We start from the raw sequence: 21406 nt of genomic DNA on the forward strand, positions 1-21406 counted from the left end.
CAGCCCATAAAACATGATTTCTGCGAGTGTGATTCATGCCGATTGGAGTAGCAACAGAGGTCGAAGGTTACCTTGATATATCGTGTGCTTTGGTCGGGTAAGGACGATGGTTTCTCTCTCGCTTTTTCGAGCGTCGAGGTGCAAACTGAAAATGAAATGACTGTTGTTCTTAGGCCGAAACAGGTGGAAAGAAACATGGCGAAGGGTGGAAAATTAAGCCGAGTTTTTACCTTGTTCAAGTCGGCAGCAAGAATCTCGCTCTACTCCCCTTTGTGCAAAGCGTCGAGAGAGATGAAACTTCTGGCTGTTGCTGCTGAAAATTCTAAGTGTTGAAAGGTGAAAGGGGTGGCTCAAGGATTGAAGGGTGAATTTATACTTGGAGCTCGGCTGGTGTGCACTCGAGTGCCGAAAGGAGGGCATTGGCCGTAGTTCTGCATGGCGTGGGATGGGGTGCAGCAGGTGAGGTGATGGGAGGCCTTTCGGCTGCCCAGCCAATGGGAAGAGAGCTGTTGCTGCAGATTGCGTGGGAGGCCTTTCGGCTGCCCAGCCAATGGGAGGAGAGCTGTTGCTGCAGCTTGCGTGGGAGGCCTTTCGGCTGCCCAGCCAATGGCTGTTGCTGCAGCACCTTATCCACCTTTTCTTTTCCCCCTTTTTCCTTTTTTTTCCTCAATCATGGCGTTGGCAGGTGGCAGGATAGGGTGGCGTGGATGGTGGTATGATCTAAGAGAAAAATGATCTAAGTAAAATCCTTCAGTATTGGTTTCTCTGTATTAGAAATACAGGTTTCGCGTTTCTGCTAAAATCGAATAAATGCTAAATTAAATCCGTAGATTTAATTCGTTCGTCATCCTAATACTTAAATTAAATTCGTAGATTTAATTCGTTCGTCATCCTAATACTTAAATTAAATCCGTAGATTTAATTCGTTCGTCATCCTAATACTTAAATTAAATTCATAGATTTAATTCGTTCGTCATCCTAATACTTAAATTAAATCCGTAGATTTAATTAGCTTCAAAGTCGGAAGTAATTCACGACTTAAGCAACAATGTGAAAAAAACTCCATCTTGATAAATAACACAACATTGCTAAGTTGGTTATAACTGAGTAATAATAATTGTTCATCAACTCAAAGATTCTCGTCGCGGTCTTAAACACGCGAAGATAAATGGAAATGCATACTGCTAGTGTAGTGACTCTGTCTCCAAAATACGTAATTCAGAAACATAGCTGAAAACATAAGGTGCTTCATTTACTGGCAGATAGATAAATAAACACGCAATACTGGAATTAAAAACTGATAAGAGCGGGTTGTTACAGGATGGCACCAGCAGAATTGCAAGAACTGAAGTTGCAACTACAAGAGTTGTTGGACATGGGATTCATTCGACCTAGTGCTTCGCTTGGGGAGCACCGGTCCTGTTTGTCAAAAAGAAAGATGGAAGTTTAAGATTGTGCATCGATTACTGGGAATTGAACAAGGTGACCCTAAAGAACAAGTATCCTTTGCCACGTATAGACGATTTGTTTGATCAACTTCGAGGAGCACGCGCTTTCTCAAAGATAGATTTAAGGACAGGGTATCACCAATTGAGGATACGACCTGAGGATATTCCAAAGACAGCATTCCGCACGAGATACGAACACTATGAGTTCATAGTGATGCCTTTTGGATTAACAAATGCCCCCGCCGTATTCATGGATCTCATGAATCGAGTGTTTCACGAATATTTAGATCAATTCGTGTTAGTATTCATAGACGACATCTTGATTTACTCGAAGAATGAGAAGGATCATGAAGAGCACCTTAGAACTGTGCTAGAGAAGCTAAGAGCTGAAAAGCTTTACGCTAAATATAGCAAATGTGAGTTTTGGCTACGAGAAGTCAATTTCTTGGGCCACGTCATTTCAGCTGCAGGAATCAAAGTGGATCCTGCCAAGGTTCAAGCAGTGCAAGAATGGAGATCACCAACGACGCCTCACGAGATTCATAGCTTTCTAGGATTAGCAGGCTACTACCGTCGTTTTATACAAGATTTCTCCAAAATAGCCAAGCCTATAACTCATCTACTCAAGAAAGAAGTCAAATTCTTATGGACGGACGAATGCGAACAAAGCTTTCAAGAATTGAAGAAGAGGTTGACCACCGCCCCAGTACTAGCCGTTCCAGAAGCAAACAAGGAATACACTATCTATACGGACGCATCCAAGAAAGGACTAGGTTGTGTACTGATGCAAGAGGGAAAGGTAATAGCTTACGCCTCGCGACAGCTTAGGCCACACGAAGCAAATTACCCGACACATGACCTGGAGCTAGCAGTAGTAGTGCACGCATTGAAAATTTGGAGACACCACCTTTACGGAGTAAGGTGTGAAATTTACACCGACCATAAGAGTCTCAAATATTTCTTTGAACAGAAGGATCTGAATATGAGACAAAGAAGATGGCTAGAATTGGTCAAGGACTATGATTGTGGAATCAATTATCATCCAGGCAAAGCCAACGTCGTGGCAGATGCCTTGAGCAGAATGGAACGAGCCAAGATAGGGTGTATCCTAACCAAAGAACATGACTTGGTCAGGGAATTTGAAAGGTTAAGGTTGGAAGTGGTATTTCCACCGCCAACCACAGATTTGATCATGGCGACACTCAGTGTTACCCCCGATCTAAGATCAAGGATTGTTAGTATGCAAAGAGATGATGAAAATTTGGAAAGATTGCGAGTGAAAATCCGTACCGAGAAGCTTGAGTCATACCAAGAAGCCGCAGATAATGCATTGTTGTTTGAGGGAAGAATCTGTGTACCCAATGATGAGAAATTAAGAAATGAAATCATGAGCGAGGCTCATGACATGCCTTACGCAGCACATCCGGGAGGTACAAAGATGTACCAAGATTTAAAAGCAAGATTTTGGTGGGAAGGCATGAAACGAGACATAGCTTGATTTGTAGAACGATGTTTAGCTTGTCAGCAAGTGAAGGCGTTACACCAACGGCCTTATAGCAAATTACAACCGTTAGAAATCCCAGAATGGAAATGGGACCACATTGCCATGGACTTTGTCACTGCTTTGCCAAAGTCAAATAGAGGAAATACCGTCGTTTGGGTGATCATAGATAGATTGACAAAAAGTGCTCACTTCATACCGATTCCTGTCACACATGGTTTCGAAAAGTTAGCTCAAATATATATTCGTGAGATAGTACGTTTACACGGAGTTCCAATGACGATTACCTCCGATAGAGATACAAAGTTCACCTCACGTTTTTGGATGAGCTTACACAAGGAATTGGGTACCAAGTTGAATTTTAGCACAGCTTTTCATCCACAGACGGATGGACAGTCTGAAAGAACTATACAAGTTTTGGAATATATGATTCGGACTGTAGTGTTAGATAGAGGAGCTCAATGGGAACAAGTGTTACCCCTGATTGAATTTGCCTACAATAATAGTTTCAAACGACTATTAACATGGCACCATATGAAGCCCTCTATGGAAGAAAATGTAGATCTCTGCTTTATTGGGATGAAGTAGGAGAAAGAAAAGTGTTAGGTCCTGACGCAGTGGAAGAAATGATCACAACTGTGAGACAAATTCGGCAACGAATTAAAGAAGCTCAAGATCGCCAAAAATCTTATGCCGACACTAGACGCACAGAGATTCAATTTGAATTGGGAAGTAAGGTCTTTTTGAAAGTTTCCCCTTCTCGAGGGATTCACCGATTCGGTATAAAAGGAAAGCTCAATCCTAGATTTATAGGTCCATACGACGTATTGGAAAAAGTAGGCCCTGTTGCCTATAGACTCGCGTTACCTCCTAATTTCGTGAATGTTCACAATGTCTTTCACATGTCGCAGTTGAGAAAATACGTGTTTGACCCGAAGCATGTTATTCATCGAGAGGATATGTCTCTTGAACCGAACCTGAATTATGAAGAAAGACCCGAAGCTGTGTTGGATAGAAAGATCCAATAATTGAGAAATAAGTCAATTGCCTTGGTCAAAATACAATGGAGACATCACGGGCAAGAAGAAGCAACTTGGGAATTGGAGGATAAAATGAAGGAAAAATATCCAGTTATATTTCCCGAAGGTCAGATTTCAAATTTCGGGACGAATTTTTTTTAAGGGGGTAAGGATGTAACACCCCGTATTTTGAGAAGTTATTTGTGCCCTAGCTCGATTTAAATTGAGTTTTTAAATAGTAGCTAGAGGAATAATGCACGTGGGCGAATAATTGAGATAAGAATTATTTTTGAGAGTTTAATGGGAGGCGATATTATTTTCTCGGGCCTTATAAATCCTATTATTGAGAGACATATTTTCGCCCTATATTTCTATTGAAATGTCTATGTGATATAAATATTTTACTTGGTAGAATATTCACATATGATTTATTGATGCATTGTTATTATGATATTAGTAATATCATAATTGAGATATATTTTTCCTCACACGTGAATAGATATATTTTCTTGGGATATATTCCTACACACTAAATAAGAGTTAATTATTCAAGCATATATATATATATCTCTCTTTCTCTCTCACTCTCTCTCGATCTCTCTCTTCCTCTCTCACTCTCTCTCGATCTCTCTCATTCTCTCTCTCTCGGTCTTACTCTCACCCTCACGCACTCCCTCCCCTCTCCGACATTCCTCTCTTTCTTCACCTTAAATTAGCCACACATGCAAGCATAGTAAACACCCTAAAAGGCTAACCTATCTAGCCAACATAATTCCCATTTTTAAGCCCTCACAATCACATGCAAATCTTCCTCTCATCTCTCTCTCTCTCTCTCTCTCGTCCCTCACTCTTCTCTCTTCTCACTCTCTATTCCCCTCACTTCATGACATCCTCACACATTAACTCCCTAGTGCCTACAAGATATGCATTAATGAAAGAAATCACACCATCACTTCTCATCAAGGCAAGCTCTCTCTTCCCTTTCTCCTTCATATTTTCGGCAGCCCCTCCTCACTCCACCACACTTCTTTTCTTGTTTCACCAAATATAGTAAGAGCTAAGGAAGCCAAAAGTGTTCTACCTTCACACTAAGGCCATCAAGAGACTCCAACCTTCAAGCACAAGCTTCAAGAATCCTACACACCACCTCTACTCCACCTTCCTTGATTTGTTGGTAGTGACCTCCAAATCCTTCTCTTATACCGATGCACGTCAAATTTCAGACCATTTGGACAACGTTTGCTAATTGTTAAAAATCCTAACTTCCAGTCGTGCAAAACTGCCGAATCTGGTAGACTGTGGGGAAACACCCATATCTCTTAAACCACTTGGAATTTTTCACTCTACGTTTTTTTAAACAAAACTAGACTCAAAGAGGTTTTCATCGGTATAAGTCTTGAATCCAGGAGATGTCTGAGTTAAAACAGTTTATTCGTTAAAGTTGAGGCAGAACAGAATGGTAAACTGTAGGTGTCCGAAAATCCTACCTTGATTTTGTTTTAAGGCTTTTTTTTAAAAGTTTTGGTGGAAGAATACCCCATGTTATGGCATGAAAATGCTACTACAAAATTTTATTTATTTTCCAAAGCTTACATGAATATTTGAGAATTTATTTGCAATGAAAAAGATTTCAAGTTCATAGAGTGACTTTTAAGTCACTTGAGTATTGAGATAATTCATATATATTATGGATTAGTTGAGTAATTTGAAGCATGAATGACTAAGTGATTTATTTGAATGCTATTTACCTAGGATTGAGAGTCTTTTAATTGGATAAGATATCCAATTAAATTGGGAGGTCCAATTGGGTAAATAGTAGAGAAGTTATAAGATGAGATTAAGCATTGATGCAAGTATAAGTATTAGATATTAGTTAGATGAATTTCTAACTAGAGTTTATTTTGTCACATGGCAATCTAAACCACGTGCGCCACCAAAGGTTCGAGTGACGGCCGGCGTTAGTACGACTCTGAGCGTTACGTCAACGACCCCTGAGACAGGTGGGCTTTATTCTAACTCTATTATGGCTAGCTACCATGATAATGAGTTCAAATGCAAAATCTTATGAAAATGATGCATGTTGGAGTATTATTGATGAGTTTTATGAAAATGAAGCATGTTGAAGCATTATTGATGAGTATTATGAAAATTGTCAACTTGCCATATTTATTTATTGATAAGAATGAGATGTGGTATGTTGCCTCTATGAAAGACATGATTATGATCATGATGCAAGATATCGGCCTTTGACTGATTTATATGACAGTAAAGGTTTTGTGCGCAGAGGTGATCGTGAGCCGTCTCTAGTCGGCCGGTCACGGTGATTTGAAGGAGGCCTCCTTCTCTTCACCTAGTATATATATGTTATATGAGTTCTCATAGTTGGCACATACCCTGAATATAATGTCTGCAGACTAATGATATTATTATGATGATGCAAATGAGTTTATGACAGAAAAACATGAACAGATATTTTTAATCTCTCTAAATCATGTTGATGCATTGAAAAGGGCAAGGTTGACATATAGCTCTAAGAGCAACATTTCAATTATTTCCGGCATGAGTCCACTGAGTGCTTTTTGGTACTCAGCTCTGTATGTATTTCTAAATGCGCAGGTCTGGCTTGGCGCGAGGATGGGTGAAGGCTGTTGGAATTGTCAGTTGGCTGTGTCTTTCCTATGTCTCATATTTATCTTTATATGCTTTGACTCTATAAGAATTTGAACTCCCTGCTATATGTCTTCACACATATAGTAACGCATCTCGCTGCATAACTCTGATGAAACTCTTTATTTAACTTGCTTATGCCTGTAATATCCCATAAGGGAAATACTTCTCAAACCCTTGCTAAGTTTCAACTGCTTAATTATATTTACCCAAGCTAGTAATTATTTTGGGTCTTAAAATCTTTCTTGGAAATGAGTATATATTGCAAATGCTTCCGCTAATACAAGATTCAAATTCCATTTCTTTCACGATTATTTTTATTAGTCGTACGATACTTGGTATACGCTATCACTGGCTATATCGGGCTGCGACAAGGTTGCTACCAACAAGATCAATGGAGGTGGAGTAGAAGATGATGTGTAGTATGCTTGGAGCTTGTGCTTGAAGGTTGGAGCACACTTGATGGCTTTAGTGTGAAGGTAGAACACTTTTGGCTTCCTTAACTCTTTCCAAAAATGGTGAAACAAGGAGAGAAGTGTGGTGGAGTGAGGAGGGGCTGCCGAAAATATGAAGGAGAAAGGGGAGAGGAGAGCTTGCTTTGAGAGGTGATGTGATGGTGTGATTTGCTTCATTAATGTGTATCTTGCAATAACTAGGATGATAAATGGTGAGGATGTCATCCTCTTAATGGTGCAGGAGAATGAGAAGAGAGAAGGAGAGAAGAGAGAAGAGAGAAGAGAGAGAGCCGAGCATGAGGGGGGGAAGAGATTGTGCATGTGCATGTGTGATCTAAAAATAAGGGATTGTGTTGGCTAAAACTAGGTTGGCTACTTAGGGGAGTTGTTAATGTGGGCATGTGGGTTTCATTTATGGGAGGAGAAAGGAGTAATGAGGCAGAGAAGAGAGAAGAGAGAAGAGTGAGGGACGAGAGAGAGAGATGAGAGGAAGATTTGCATGTGATTGTGAGGGCTTAAAAATGGGGATTATGTTGGCTAGATAGGTTAGCCTTTTAGGGTGTTTACTATGCTTGCATGTGTGGCTCATTTAAGGTGAAGAAAGAGAGGAATGTGGGAGAGGGGAGGGAGTGCGTGAGGGTGAGAGTAAAACCGAGAGAGATCAAGAGAGAGTGAGAGAGGAAGAGAGAGATCGAGAGAGAGTGGGAGAGAAAGAGATATATATATATATATATGCTTGAATAATTAACTCTTATTTAGTGTGTAGGAATATATCCCAAGAAAATATATCTATTCACGTGTGAGGAAAAATATATCTCAATTATGATATTACTAATATCATAATAACAATGCATAAATAAATCATATGTGAATATTCTACTAAGTAAAATATCTATATCACATAGACATTTCAATACAAATATAGGGCGAAGATATGTCTCTCAATAATAGGATTTATAAGGCCCGAGAAAATAATATCGCCTCCTATTAAACTCTCAAAATAATTCTTATCTCATTTATTCGCCCACGTGCATAATTCCTCTAGCTACTATTTAAAAACTCAATTTAAATTCGAGTTAGGGCACAATTAGCTTCTCAAAATACGGGGTGTTACAGAAATATTTGAATTGAAATTATTTCAACTATTGTCTTGCCATAAATGTTTTAGATTTTAGTATGATATCTATCTGCTAGTTTATAATCAAATTCGAATCCTGAGCGGATAGCTATCCTGCCGGGATTAGTGTACACAGTGACCGTGAGTCATCGAGCGGGTTGGCCGGTCAAGTGACCGTGAGAGGTGGCCACCTCTCCGGCACACAGCTTCAGATATGATAGATTACAAAAGAACTTAGTCTGATCAGACGAACTTTAGAATCACAAATGAATTTAGTATGCTTAGGCCTTTATAAGTAAAAATCCCTGGTTATACTATTAAAATGGCATGACAATTTACAGTTATTAAGTATGTATATGATTTTCGGCATATGTCTACTGAGTACTTTGTACTTAGCCCTGCATGTATTTCTAAATGTGCAGGTTGAGCAGTGATGAGTGATGATGGGGTGTCGTGCGGAGCTTTGTCATATTCACTAAATAAACTCTTAGCGATACATGTCTTCATACATGTATCACGTTCTCATTTCCGCTGCGAACACTCAGTTATAATGCAGTTTATTCTATTTGTGTTGAATTACCAAATTAAGGGATTGTGTAAACACTTTAATCGGATACTCATGACCGATTACTAGCTATTATCTATTTATGTGTGTGTCTTTTTTCTCATATGATATCTCAATCTTAGTTCAATTCCTTTATTATAATTTATCACCCCCTTTCTATCCCCTCTCCTAATTTCCCTTCCCCAGTCACGATTTCCCGGCTTACCTATCCTTAGTTAAGTCCGGCCGTGACATAAGATTAGATGCTACAATTTCTTGATCATCCCTTAATTACTATTAATTTTTCTGTGGTTTCTCGCCAACGGCTGTGCGGCAGACGCCCAACTTCTCTCATCGCTCATCCCTTGCTCTATCTCAGTCTGCCGCTATCCCTAACAGATACGTCAGTCATGGTAAGTATTGTATTAGGAAAGATTGCGTTTGATTGTAAATATAGAATGATTAGAGGTCGAGTTTAGAAAACACAAATTTTGGAAAGGCTTAAATTATATACAATCATAGGATTTATTTACATATAATCAACCACTTTTTAGGTAGAAATTTAACCATGGAAACTTTATAACCTAGACTTTTAGCTATAAATTCATTAGTTCAAATTCTAAATATTCTGCCGCATCGAGTTTTACACCCAGCAGTACTTATCTTTTATTTTTTGTTAAGTTTCTTTTTCTTTATCTTACTATTGAAGATTTTTTGTAATGGGTTAAATCTTACTTTGTGTTAATTCTTACTTTAATTCTATTTTTTTTTTTTTTTGCAGGAAATTGTTTCCAGTTTTAAGTGAATCCATCTGCTGCAGCTTGCAATGGTAATCTCCCTCTCTAAGATGCCATAATTTTCCATTCTTAATGTTATAATTGGTTAAATGTGAAAAGATTCCAGCATTATTGATCATGTTTATTGTGTGTGTGTTTTTTTTGTTGGATTATAAATTATAAATTGCATTGCTTCTTTAGTTGTAATGTGAGAAGGTTCGACCTTAACTGATCAAGTTTATTGTGTGGTTTTTCTTTTTGTTGGATTATAATATGACATTGCCGCTTTAGTTGCATTCAGGGACAAATGTACTCATGGGGAATGCTGGAATCTAATTATTCGTGGGATTTTGCATACGCACATATTTGCACATACTTACATATACACACGCATTCAATATATTGCAGATTGCAGCCCGTCTACACACTCATGGTGTTGACACTGTGTGGTTTGAGTATAAAGGCTTGCCGCTAAAATGGTATGTTATAGACGGTTTGGCTTGAACTATAATATACAAATATCTAGATTTTATAATACTGAATTGCTTCTAAATACTAATGTTGTTAATCTTTTACTACAGTCGATAGTATATTACATGATTTATCAAACATTTTATGGACACATTGTTAGAGGGAGTCTCAAACATTTCTAGTAGATGGAGATGACAATACTAAACCGCTACATGTTCTTCCAGAGCACAAAAATATTTGATGTTTTAAAATACAAAGAAATCAAAGAAAATGACATAGCATTCATTTTCTGTTTTTGTGAGGAATTATTTGATCGTGTATATTAATATAAGAAACAATAGGGCCGAATGGCCCTATTCAACATACAACATTCAAATTTTGTCCATCATTTGAAAAAATATAAATTTTGGCCATTTTTTGTATGTCATGACTATTATACCCTTCTCTCTCTCCTCTCTCTCCAGCGCTCCTCTCTCTTTCTCATCTCCCTCTCTCTGCTCCAGCGGCTCATCTCTCTTTCTCATCTCCCTCTCTCTCTCTCCAGCGGCTGCTCGACAGCAGCGCCGAGCTTGGAGAATTCGTCGGAGCTCTCGCGGCGGTGGTAGAGGAGGTCCTCCCTCTCTCTCTCTCCAGCGGCTGCCGCTCTCTCCTCTCTCTTTCTCATCTCCCTTTCTCTCTCTCCAGCGCACCGCCTGGGCAGAATTCGTCGGAGTAGAGGATGAGGCGGCGGCGGCAGATCCAGTCTGATGAGGCGGCGGCGGTGGATCTGATCTGATCGTTGCGCCGCCTCCTCCATCGGCAGATCTGATCTCCGCCTCCTTCGATTTCAGCCATGGCAGATCTGATCTGATCTGTGTGCTGCACGTATGGCACTTATGGCACTATTAGTGCCATAAGTGCACACTTCCCCCTAGGGTTTAGATATTCCATTTAGGGTTTAGATTACCCATTTGAGGTTTAGATGTTCCATTTAGGGTTTAGATTATCCATTTAGGGTTTAGATGTTTCATTTAGGGTTTAAATGATGTTGTTGTTTCTGTATTTGTGCTGCACGAATGGCACTTATGGCACTATTAGTGCCATAAGTGCCCAAAATGATTATTTTACTTGGTTTTATTTTGGATTTCCGTTGGCACTTATGGCACTAATAGTGCCATAAGTGCCAACGGAAATCCAAAATAAAACCAAGTAAAATAATCATTTTGGGCACTTATGGCACTAATAGTGCCATAAGTGCCTAACCCGACCCGGCACGTGACCCGCGTGCCTGATCCTACCCGATCCGCCTCATTAAGGGTAAAAACGTCCAAATCAATAAAAATGGCCAAAATTTGTGTTTTTTCAATGTGTGGCCATAAATTGTGTTTTATGCTTCATTTTGGCTACTTCAAAATTTTACTCTTAATATAATGTGCTCACAGATGAATAGATGAATAGTTCTTCTGCCAACATTTTTAATTTAATAGTATACTACATTTTTAATGAATGATTTCCATAATTTTGGTATTGTTTCAGGTTTAATCATTAGAATAATTAAGTGGAAATGTATATATTGTGTTGTCCATTAAAGGGTCTCAATCCCAAACAAGCTATTTCGCTTCTTCTTTGCAGTTTTGCAGCAGCACTAATTGAAAACAAACTGGATTGTTGGGATTGTGATCCACGGGTGATTGAACATTCTGGGACCGCGATCCACGAGTGCTGCAACTAACGATTATCATTTGCAAAGAATTACGTTTTATTGCGGGTAGTGGGTGGCGGGTATCCGTCGAAATTCAGGTATCTGACAGGTGGCGAGTATCCGCGGGTCGCGGGTATGGGTATCAAATAGTAGTGTACAAGAAGTTGAATTTTTCTCTAAAATTTGTTGTAGTTTCGTGGTGATTTGTTGGGTGATTTATTGCATTTGTTGGGTGGTTGATGGGTGGTTGATTGCAGGATGTCGACGCCGAAAAGCAACAACGCCCCCTACCTCTCAAGCCTCGACGGGTATCCGACGGGTAATGGGTGGCAGATATCCGATGAGTGGCGGGTATCCGCGGATCGCGAGTACGGGCCGCGAGTATGGGTGGCAAATAATAGTGGGTGCCAAATAATTTTTTCGAATATATGTTTCGCTAAGTCATGTTAGGGATGAAAGTCCTCTTTAATTTATTTTTTCATTTTAGTTTGATATGTAACGTAAACCTATGTCATATTAACACTTATTTTATTGAATAATGTTCATTATTTATAAATATATTAGAAAAGGGAGGTGAACTTTTTATTTATAAATTATAACATCAAATAAATCCGGTCGAAATTCGACGGGTTACACACTAGTCACATCGCTATTTGGAATTCGCCATTTCATGGTTTCACGACGGACTAATTGACTATGCCCTTTTTACTCTGTCAATGCGGATGTTGAATTCGGTTTGTACCTTACTTTTTTCGCCCTTTTGTTTATATTTAATTATTACTCCCTCCGTCCCGTTAAAAGCGGCCACGTTCTTTTCGGCACGGAGATTAAGAAGAAGATTGTTATGTTTTAATTAAGTGGTCCACCAAAATTAAAGAGTTAATTAAGTATGGTCCTCTTTCTTCTTCTCACTTCGTCTGAACCATTTTCTGGCCGCCGGTGACGCCGGCGACGGCGACGGCAACGATCGCCCTACGCCCCTCTATCAAATCGCATAGCCAAAAATTAAAAATCAAAAATCAAAATCAGACCAAATCGCAAATTAGACGGAAACCAAAATCAGACCAAATCGCAATATAGAACTCATCTCTTCAAATTCCAAATTGAATCTGTTGCTATGGTCGCCGGAAATCGAAGCTGATGCGGTAGATCTAGGGTTTGTGAGAGAAGGGCGGCGCCTGGGGAAACGAGCGGCGGTGTGTGTGTGTTCTGAGGAGGAAGATGGCACGCCCTAGATCCTCCATTCTCTCTTCCTATTTTCGATCTACGCCTCGCCGCCGTCAACCACGCCACCTCAGATCTAGGCGGCGGCGGCCATGGGGGTGGCGAGAGGGAGGGAGTAGAGGCGAGGGACAAGGAGTTCAGGGGTGGGGCGAGAGGGAGAGAGTAGCGACGAGGGACAGGGAGTTCAGGGGTGGGGCGAGGGGGGAGAGCAGAGGCCAGGGAGAGGGAGGTCGGGGGCGGCGACCGACGGCGAGGGAGAGAGAGCAGAGGCCAGGGAGAGGGAGGTCGGGGGCGGCGACCGACGCCGGCGTTGGTGTCGTCCGCTTCTCGCCGGAGAAGAAGAGAGAAGGGCGAGAGGAGGGGCTGTGTGGGGGGGGGGGTTTGCTGTTCCACGTTGAAGTAGAGAGAGAGAAGATGAATGTGTGTGTTTTGTGTGTGTGTTTGTTAAGTTAATGAGGGTTTAAGTTTAATTATAAGTTTAATTAAATTGATTAATTAAACTTAATTAAATACTAAATATTTCCATTTTAGGAAAGTGGCCACTTTTAGTGGGACAAACCAAAATGGAAATGTGGCCACTTTTAGTGGGACGGATAAAATGGCCACTTTTAGTGGGACAAACCAAAATGGAAATGTGGCCACTTTTAGTGGGACGGAGGGAGTATGTTTTTCAATAGTGGGTGAAAAAATTAGTGCCGACATGAAGAATATATGAATCCGAAGATAGGAAGATTTTGATGCTAAACTAACCATATGTGGAAATATTTGCTCATAGGCCCATTGCGAATGGGCCATTATGGATTCAAATCCACTGAGATTTGCTAAATTTTCCTTTTCACATTTTGCCATTTTTGTCATTTCGGAAGGTTTTAGGAATTAGGGCTTTAGCCTTTCTATCAACTATTTATGTTAACGAAACCCTCGTGACTGGGAAACTGAAAGCCGTTGTGGAAACAGGGATAGCGACTGCATTTGACATAGCGGAGAGAGATTCCTTTATTCTCCGAGTCAAGAACTTTTCCTCTTTCCCGCTCGGATTCGACACACAATCTCGACGAATAACAGATTTAATATTCGATTCCTGCTGCGTGGAGCACATTTTTTGCGATTGATAGGGAAAAAAACAACGCTTTGAAATGAAGTATGTTTTGGTCACCGGAGGCGTGGTGAGCGGCCTCGGAAAAGGCGTGACCGCCAGCAGCATCGGCGTCGTGCTCAAAGCGTGCGGCCTGCGCGTCACCTCCATTAAAATTGGTGTGTTAATTATTTTTCCGTTTGAGGTAGCGGTTGATTGTGGTTTTATTTGTTAATTATTGTTTAATTTTTTGCGTTCCCGCTGTAATAGCGTTTAGTTTGGAGCTAGGATCGTTATAATAGGATTGCGAGTATATTTCTGAAGGAATGGCTCCTGAACGTTATTGCATGAGGCTTTTGCTTGTTTATGATTTCAATTTTTATTGCGTGATGTTGAATTGCATTTGCAGAGATCATAGAGAATCGAGTCGGATTTGGTTAAGTTAAATTTGGATGGGAATGAGCATTGATTTTCTCGAGACTGCATGCTCGGTGCCATGAAATTTGGAACGTGTTAATATTTTAGAGTGGTTTGTTTGAATGTAATTTTCTCTGAAATTTGTTATCAAGAATAATATTCTTGAAATGCATTGCATAATTAATAGTAGTTTTATTTAGTTGTGTCCATGCACATCTTTCTTTGATTCTGGGGTTTGCTTTTGAGATGAATGTGTATTACGGTTATTTATTGATTTGCTCATGATTGCTTGGTAAAGTTCAGAACCATGACTTAAGAAGATTGGTTCTGGCATCATATATTTTTTTTCTCTAATTTTGTTATGTAGTCTAGTTTGTTTATTATCTATTGGCATTTCAAATTAAGTGTTTGTTCAGCAATATGGATCTTTTACATACTTTGTTTGTTGCTGCCTTCTCATTTCCTTTATATGCTTGCAGATCCCTATTTGAATACAGATGCTGGTACGATGTCCCCATTTGAGCATGGGGAGGTTTTTGTTCTCGATGATGGAGGAGAGGTATCCCCAACCTTGCCAACCAAAAGTATCAGCTTTACACTGGCGTTAAACTTGTTACACACTATATGTCTCAAGAAGAATCAGATTTAGATTTATTTTGAACTTGTATTAAGTTTTCATATTTAAGCTTTATGATGATTGATGAGGCTCCTTGCTCATTTGAGTTGCAGAGCTACTATTTGAGTTTCATTTATTTGGCAACTTTTTCGGTAGGTGGATCTTGATTTAGGAAACTATGAAAGGTTTCTGGATGTGAGACTAACTAGAGACAACAACATTACTACAGGGAAGATATATCAGGTAATTGACCTTAGGTTCCTAGTGGACATGATTTTATGTTTCTTTCATCGAGGCTAATTTTGCAAACCTTTTTCAGTCTGTCCTCGAACAGGAGCGGAGAGGGGATTATCTTGGCAAGACTGTACAGGTTATTGTAATTTTGAGGTATTATTTTGTTTGGACAGAATGAGTGATGTTGACTCTTATTATCGTGCCTTGTGTTACTTTCTGGGTTGAGTCCAGGTGGTACCGCACATTACTGAAGCTATTAAGAATTGGATTGAATCAGTATCTCATATCCCTGTGGATGGGAAAGAAGGTCCTGCAGATGTTTGTGTTATAGAATTGGGTGGCACTGTTGGTAAAGAGTTCTCTGGCTAAGATTCTAATTTTTTTATTTTAAATCAATCATCATATTTGTTTTGTCTCAGTAATCTTAAGATTCCTTCTCTAGGTGATATTGAGTCAATGCCGTTCATTGAAGCTCTGCGGCAGCTACTCTTCTCTGTGGGTAAGATTGCATGAATTATACCTCCATATTGGAGCATAATGTTTTCATAACCTGGGTTCCTTCTTTTGGTTAGTAATCATTCATTCCTAGTGTATTCACTTCTTTTTGGTTGTTTCTTTCATAGGACAAAATAATTTCTGTCTGATTCATGTCAGCCTTATCCCCGTTCTTGGAGTTGTTGGCGAACAAGTAATGTTTTTTTCTTTTTATTAAAAAAAAAGTTACTTCTATATTGCCTTGTTATCTACATACTTTTAGTGAAGTTAAACTCCTGTCTCATCCATTCCACTGTATGCAGAAAACTAAACCTACACAGCATAGTGTACGTGAGTTGAGAGCATTAGGCTTGACCCCGCATTTTCTGGCTTGCCGCTCTGCAGAGGTACATTGTTTCTGTGGACAAGATGTTTTTCTTTTTAAGCTAAAATAGTAAAATCTTTTAAGAAAAGTTGAAGGCTAGTAAAAAAGTAAGCAAAACTTGTTGAGAGCATCTTATTTTTTAAAATCTGTAAGACTGCGCCCATACCAGAACCCAAACCCATACCCAGTGGCATATTTGTTATTATATTGGTGTTATGAGTACCACCATCTTATGGATCTTGACCCCTGAGACTGTCTCACACAAGACCCACCACCCAAAAATGTGGCTGATCACCATTCACCAATGCTGAAGTTTGAAAGGGTTTTTAGCTCTTAATCATGCTTTACTAGTATTTCATTTTGGTTTTTGTTTCATGTTGCAGCCTCTGTTGGAGAATACAAGGCAAAAATTGTCACAATTTTGCCATGTCCCTGTAAGTTGGTATTTGTAATTTTTGAACTGCAATGTGCTATATGCGTTATTTTTTCTTCTAAGTTTATATATGATGATACGTCTAGGTTGGCAATATACTCAATATTCACGACGTTCCAAATATTTGGCACATCCCTCTACTGCTTCGGGTGGGTAAATCTTATCTGTAAAAACTCCCAGTCTTTTGCCCTATCTGAGTCTTCATTTTTTAATTGGATTATATTCTCCTATCCAGAGTCAAAATGCACATGATGCCATTCTAACACATCTAGAGCTACAGAGGTGAGTTCGATTTTTGCTTCTAGCATAACATTTTGCATTTGCCATGACTCTCTTAGTCTATAATTCTTTGCAGGACAAAAGTTATTCATTTACAAATTATGTATCTAGAATTACTGGAAAAATGAGTTGCATCATATATAACATGAATAGGCTGTTCATGACATGGTGTTGATCTTTTGTTTCAGTGTTGCCAATCCTCCTAATTTACAAGAGTGGACTGATAGAGCTGAAACCTTTGACAATCTCACAAACTCTGTTAGTGCCATGCCCCTTATTGTCTAGTTATGTTCCTTTCGAATATCAGAATTAAGAATCTCAGTGTTATTACAGGTAAGAATTGCAATGGTTGGGAAATATGTTGGAATGGCAGATTCTTATTTGTCAGTGGTGAAGGTGGGTCCCTCCTCTTTCTCTATCTTTTTCAATGGAGTGAATATGGTCCAGTGGTTTAACTGGTCCATTGGTTCCCAGAGAGGTGTTTTCACTATTTAATCTTTTACCAGTGAAGCAGTTAATGCAGAACTGATCACTACTATTCTTTTGAGTTATATCTTGCATTGGTGTTTCTGATTCCTTTTACACTTCCCTGGTCTGTGTGTTTGTGTATCCTTTTTTTCTCGGGGGGTGGCGGCATTAAAACTTGTTCAAGCATGCCTCCCCTTTCATAATGGTAATGTTTGTCATCTCACCTTAATTTAAAATAGTCTGTTCTCTTAAATTCCCATTATCTTTGTAGACATGGGCTTCTAAGCGCACCTTGATTTCATATGTGATGTTTAGTTTTCTTGCTTTGTTGGCAGGCCCTTTTGCATGCTTGTATTGCCTGTTCATTGAAGCCAGCTATTGATTGGATTGCGGCTTCAGATCTTGAAGATGATACTGCATTATCTGTATGGATATTCAAAATTTTCATTTAATGATAATTTACCTTGCCATGATTTGATTTGAGAACGATGGTTCTTACAAGTGACAAGTGATTTATTTTTAATACAGACACCTGAAGCTCATGCGACAGCTTGGAGAACTCTTAGGGTATTGACTATTTACTTAGCTATCCTGTATCCGCTCCATTAATTGTTGCATCTGTTCTAGTAAATACTGTTTATAAGGTCTAATACGGTTTATATCATGTGTATTATCATTCTCTGCATCTCTTGGTTTGGTGAATTTTTTTGTAAAACTTTTTTAACTTAAGCAATCTAAATTTTTCTAGAATGCTGCATGTGTCTTGGTTCCTGGTGGGTTTGGAGATCGAGGTGTCAAAGGTATGCTCCTGGCTGCAAAGTATGCCAGAGAGAACAAAGTTCCATATCTCGGGATATGCTTGGGTATGCAGATATCCGTGATTGAGTTTGCGAGAAATGTAAGATATACCTTAATCGTCTATGTGCCCTTTTTATAACCACATTGTGGAGACATGGACTTTATTACATAACATGCTATTCTATTCAGGTTTTGGGCATGGAAAGGGCAAACAGCACCGAATTTGATAAGGATACCCCTAATCCTGCTGTGATATTCATGCCGGAGGTAGTTGGCTTCTCATTTTAGCCAACGGTTTATTCCACTTTGAAACATTCTCTTATTTGATAGATGACATGTTCCTTGTTGCTAGGGTTCAAAAACTCACATGGGAAGCACAATGAGACTTGGTAGTCGAAGAACACTATTTCAGACCCCAGACTGCTTGACCGCAAAGCTGTAACTGCTGAACCATTTTTCTCTCCCTAAAATTGCAACTCTAAGGATCTCCTTTGATCCCTATTTGTGACACCAAGATTAATAAAAAAGTTCTTATGCCAATTCATTATGCTATTGGTTATTGCAAGTTGTTTGTAGTTTTTTTACCAGGATGGCTTTCTGAGAACACTATTGCAAACTTGAAACAAATAATATTCTGCCAGTCTTTTCAGTTTTTCTTCCCAAATTAAGGCCACACCAAGTTATCTACCAAAGCTTTACCTTGCAATCTTCCCTTTAGTGGAGCCAGTTAGCAGTGTTTTGTTTGATGTAATTCTTTTCATGCACGAGATATTCTAACTATTTCTTTTCTTGCACAGGTACCACAACTCAGAGCATGTTGATGAAAGACATAGGCACCGATATGAGGTAACTGATTAGAAATTACTGGGTTTACTTAGCTACTTAACTTAAACTTTTGAACTCATCATTATTTGTTGTGACTTATTACAGGTGAACCCGGAAATGGTTGATACCTTAGAAAAATCTGGCCTAAAATTTGTTGGGAAGGATGAAACTGGAAAACGGATGGAGGTCAGCTCCCTGCTTTGTGCCTGCCAATTGATTACTGTCTAGCATTTATAGTTTTATATTAGTTTGTTTTATTTTATTTTTTACTTGGTCTATTTATCAAATACATGTATTTTTAAAACTGTATACAATGCCCATATTTTTTTCTTCAAAACTGTCCTTCTATGTAGATTTTGGAGCTCACAGACCATCCCTTCTATGTCGGGGCTCAGTTCCATCCAGAATTCAAGTCACGCCCTGGGAGGCCCTCACCACTATTCTTAGGTAGTGGAATTGCAAATCTTATAAAGCTCTCTACATACGTATTAAATATCATTCTTGATTATATGTTCAATTTCGATTTTCAGGTTTCATATTGGCGGCAATTGGACAGTTAGGACCTTATCTTCAAAATCCTCGTAATGGAAGCTTGTAGGGCTTGTGCTGCTTCTTGCAGACAAGGTACTAAATTTCAAGGTCAAGGCATTGAAATTGCGATCTCCTTTTTGGCTATCAGTATTATTGTTTGGTTAAGTTTGGCTTGGACCATTAAAAGAAAGCTAGAGCTATATAATAATTTGTAGTGATATGCTATCATCTATTGCCAATTTAAGCTTTTGGCCTCTTGTCCTTGCATTGTCATTTCATATTATGAGGTATAATTTGGTTTGTATTTTTCGTGCAGGAAACAGTCATCTTGATCAGTAATGATATCGAAACCTCTATTACGTCTACCGCTGGAATACGTTAGGTCAATGCAACCTGTGTCTATCTTGATGTTTGGTTGAAGTTAGTTTATTTTCTTTTATGCTAGGTTTTTGATACAAGAAAAGTGGCTTCGTCTATGCCAATTGTAAGTATGTGTTTCTTGTATTAGATCCCTGGGTAATTTTGCAAGTCTGTTAGCCTTAGTTTGTACCCTGGGCTTCTCCGGTTGTACTCAGAGACAAAAGGTTTTGAATATTTGTTATATTTTGGCTAATGACAAAAGTTCATAATTTATGCATAATTTGTTGCATAAGCGTTACGTTGAAGTTTAACGGATTGTCGTTTTCCACTTTTCCTTGTCGGTGCTCTATACAGTTTTAGTACAATAGAATGTTTGTGTAATTGAAGATAGAATTTTGTGTGTGGAAAATCAGAATTTGATGAAAGTATTATTCCATCAAAAAGGTAATTGCTTAAGAAATTGTGTTCTTTCCTGGACAATTTTAAGCCAATATCGTATAATTTCTTAAAATAGAGTTAGTCTTGGGTCAGGCGGGTCTGACCATCAGACCGGGTCGGGGCGCGGGTTGGGCGCGGGCTTGGGCATGGGCTGAGCTGGGCGCATATATTAAGTAATCATTATTATGAAGAAAAGTAGTAATCAATCTGAACAAATGTAATGTTTCAAAACATTACATTTCTTCATATGAATAATTACTTTTTTTCTATTTTTTTCATTTATTTCTGTTTTTTTAAATATTACATTTATTCATATAAATGATTATTTTTTCTCTAATTAAATAATGAATACTAAACCTTAATGGAAATATTTACTTTTATTTATCCTAAGATATACATTTGTATGCACAAATGTATACTTATGTCAATATAAATATTTCCTATCATTCAATATTTTTCTACAACCTAAATCCTGAATACTAAACCTTAAATAATCAATACTAAACCCTAAACACTGAATATTAAACCTTAAACCTTGAATATTAAATCCTAAATAATGAATACTAAACCCTAATGAGAATATTAAACCCTAAATAATGAATACTAAACCCTAATTGGAATATTAAACCCTAAATAATGAATACTAAACCCTAAACCTTGAATATTAAACCCTAAATATACATTTATTTGATCAAATAACGAAAAGTACAAATTTTAATGAATAAAAGTAACAATTATCGTGAACAAATGTAATAATTTAAAAACATTACACTTCTTCATAATAATAATTACTTTTTATTATAACAATAGTTACTTTTTAGGATTTAGGTGGGGAGGGAGGTGCGGGTCAGGGCTTCCGGGTTCGGGCGCGGGTCAGACCCGGTCTGACCGTCAGACCCGCCTGACCCAAGAATTTGCGCTTAAAATATTGTATATTTGATATTCAATTTTTGAACCTTTTGCACTATGTTTACCACATTGCAATTACAACGCAATCTTTCAGTTTTGTGCAATTACAATGTTATCAAATTTAGCTTGTTCATCAATGAATTGACGTTCTATGGTACACATCAAAGAAATTTTGCTGGAAAAAAATTAAGGATATTGTAATTCTAAAAAGAATAGAATAATATTTTAAAAATCATGCTAAAATTATACTCTTTTTGACCC

The 21406-nt window shown here is 38.6% G+C and overlaps 1 protein-coding gene across 3 annotated transcripts; it reads left to right on the forward strand.

Annotated features, from left to right (window-relative positions):
• Nucleotides 1-13654: 13654 nt before the first annotated feature.
• LOC131015628 (uncharacterized) lies at nucleotides 13655-20078 on the forward strand. Of its 3 annotated transcripts, none has more exons than XM_057944074.1 (23): nucleotides 13655-14157; nucleotides 14875-14954; nucleotides 15168-15254; nucleotides 15331-15381; nucleotides 15477-15594; nucleotides 15688-15744; nucleotides 15869-15933; nucleotides 16043-16126; nucleotides 16488-16538; nucleotides 16624-16686; nucleotides 16773-16819; nucleotides 17005-17074; nucleotides 17150-17212; nucleotides 17620-17709; nucleotides 17813-17851; nucleotides 18033-18182; nucleotides 18272-18349; nucleotides 18435-18520; nucleotides 18880-18928; nucleotides 19013-19093; nucleotides 19261-19354; nucleotides 19438-19531; nucleotides 19755-20078. In XM_057944074.1, the coding sequence occupies exons 1-22, from the start codon at nucleotides 14040-14042 to the stop codon at nucleotides 19503-19505; spliced, it is 1689 nt and encodes a 562-aa protein (XP_057800057.1). In that variant the 5' UTR covers nucleotides 13655-14039; the 3' UTR covers nucleotides 19506-19531; nucleotides 19755-20078. The 3 variants fall into 3 exon arrangements, with proteins under 3 accessions (XP_057800057.1, XP_057800063.1, XP_057800064.1); XM_057944080.1 differs by having other exon boundaries at nucleotides 13726-14157; nucleotides 19438-19552; XM_057944081.1 differs by having other exon boundaries at nucleotides 14054-14183.
• Nucleotides 20079-21406: the final 1328 nt, after the last annotated feature.

This window comes from Salvia miltiorrhiza, chromosome 1, assembly GCF_028751815.1.
Source record: "Salvia miltiorrhiza cultivar Shanhuang (shh) chromosome 1, IMPLAD_Smil_shh, whole genome shotgun sequence".
Classification (NCBI taxonomy): Eukaryota; Viridiplantae; Streptophyta; class Magnoliopsida; order Lamiales; family Lamiaceae; genus Salvia; species Salvia miltiorrhiza.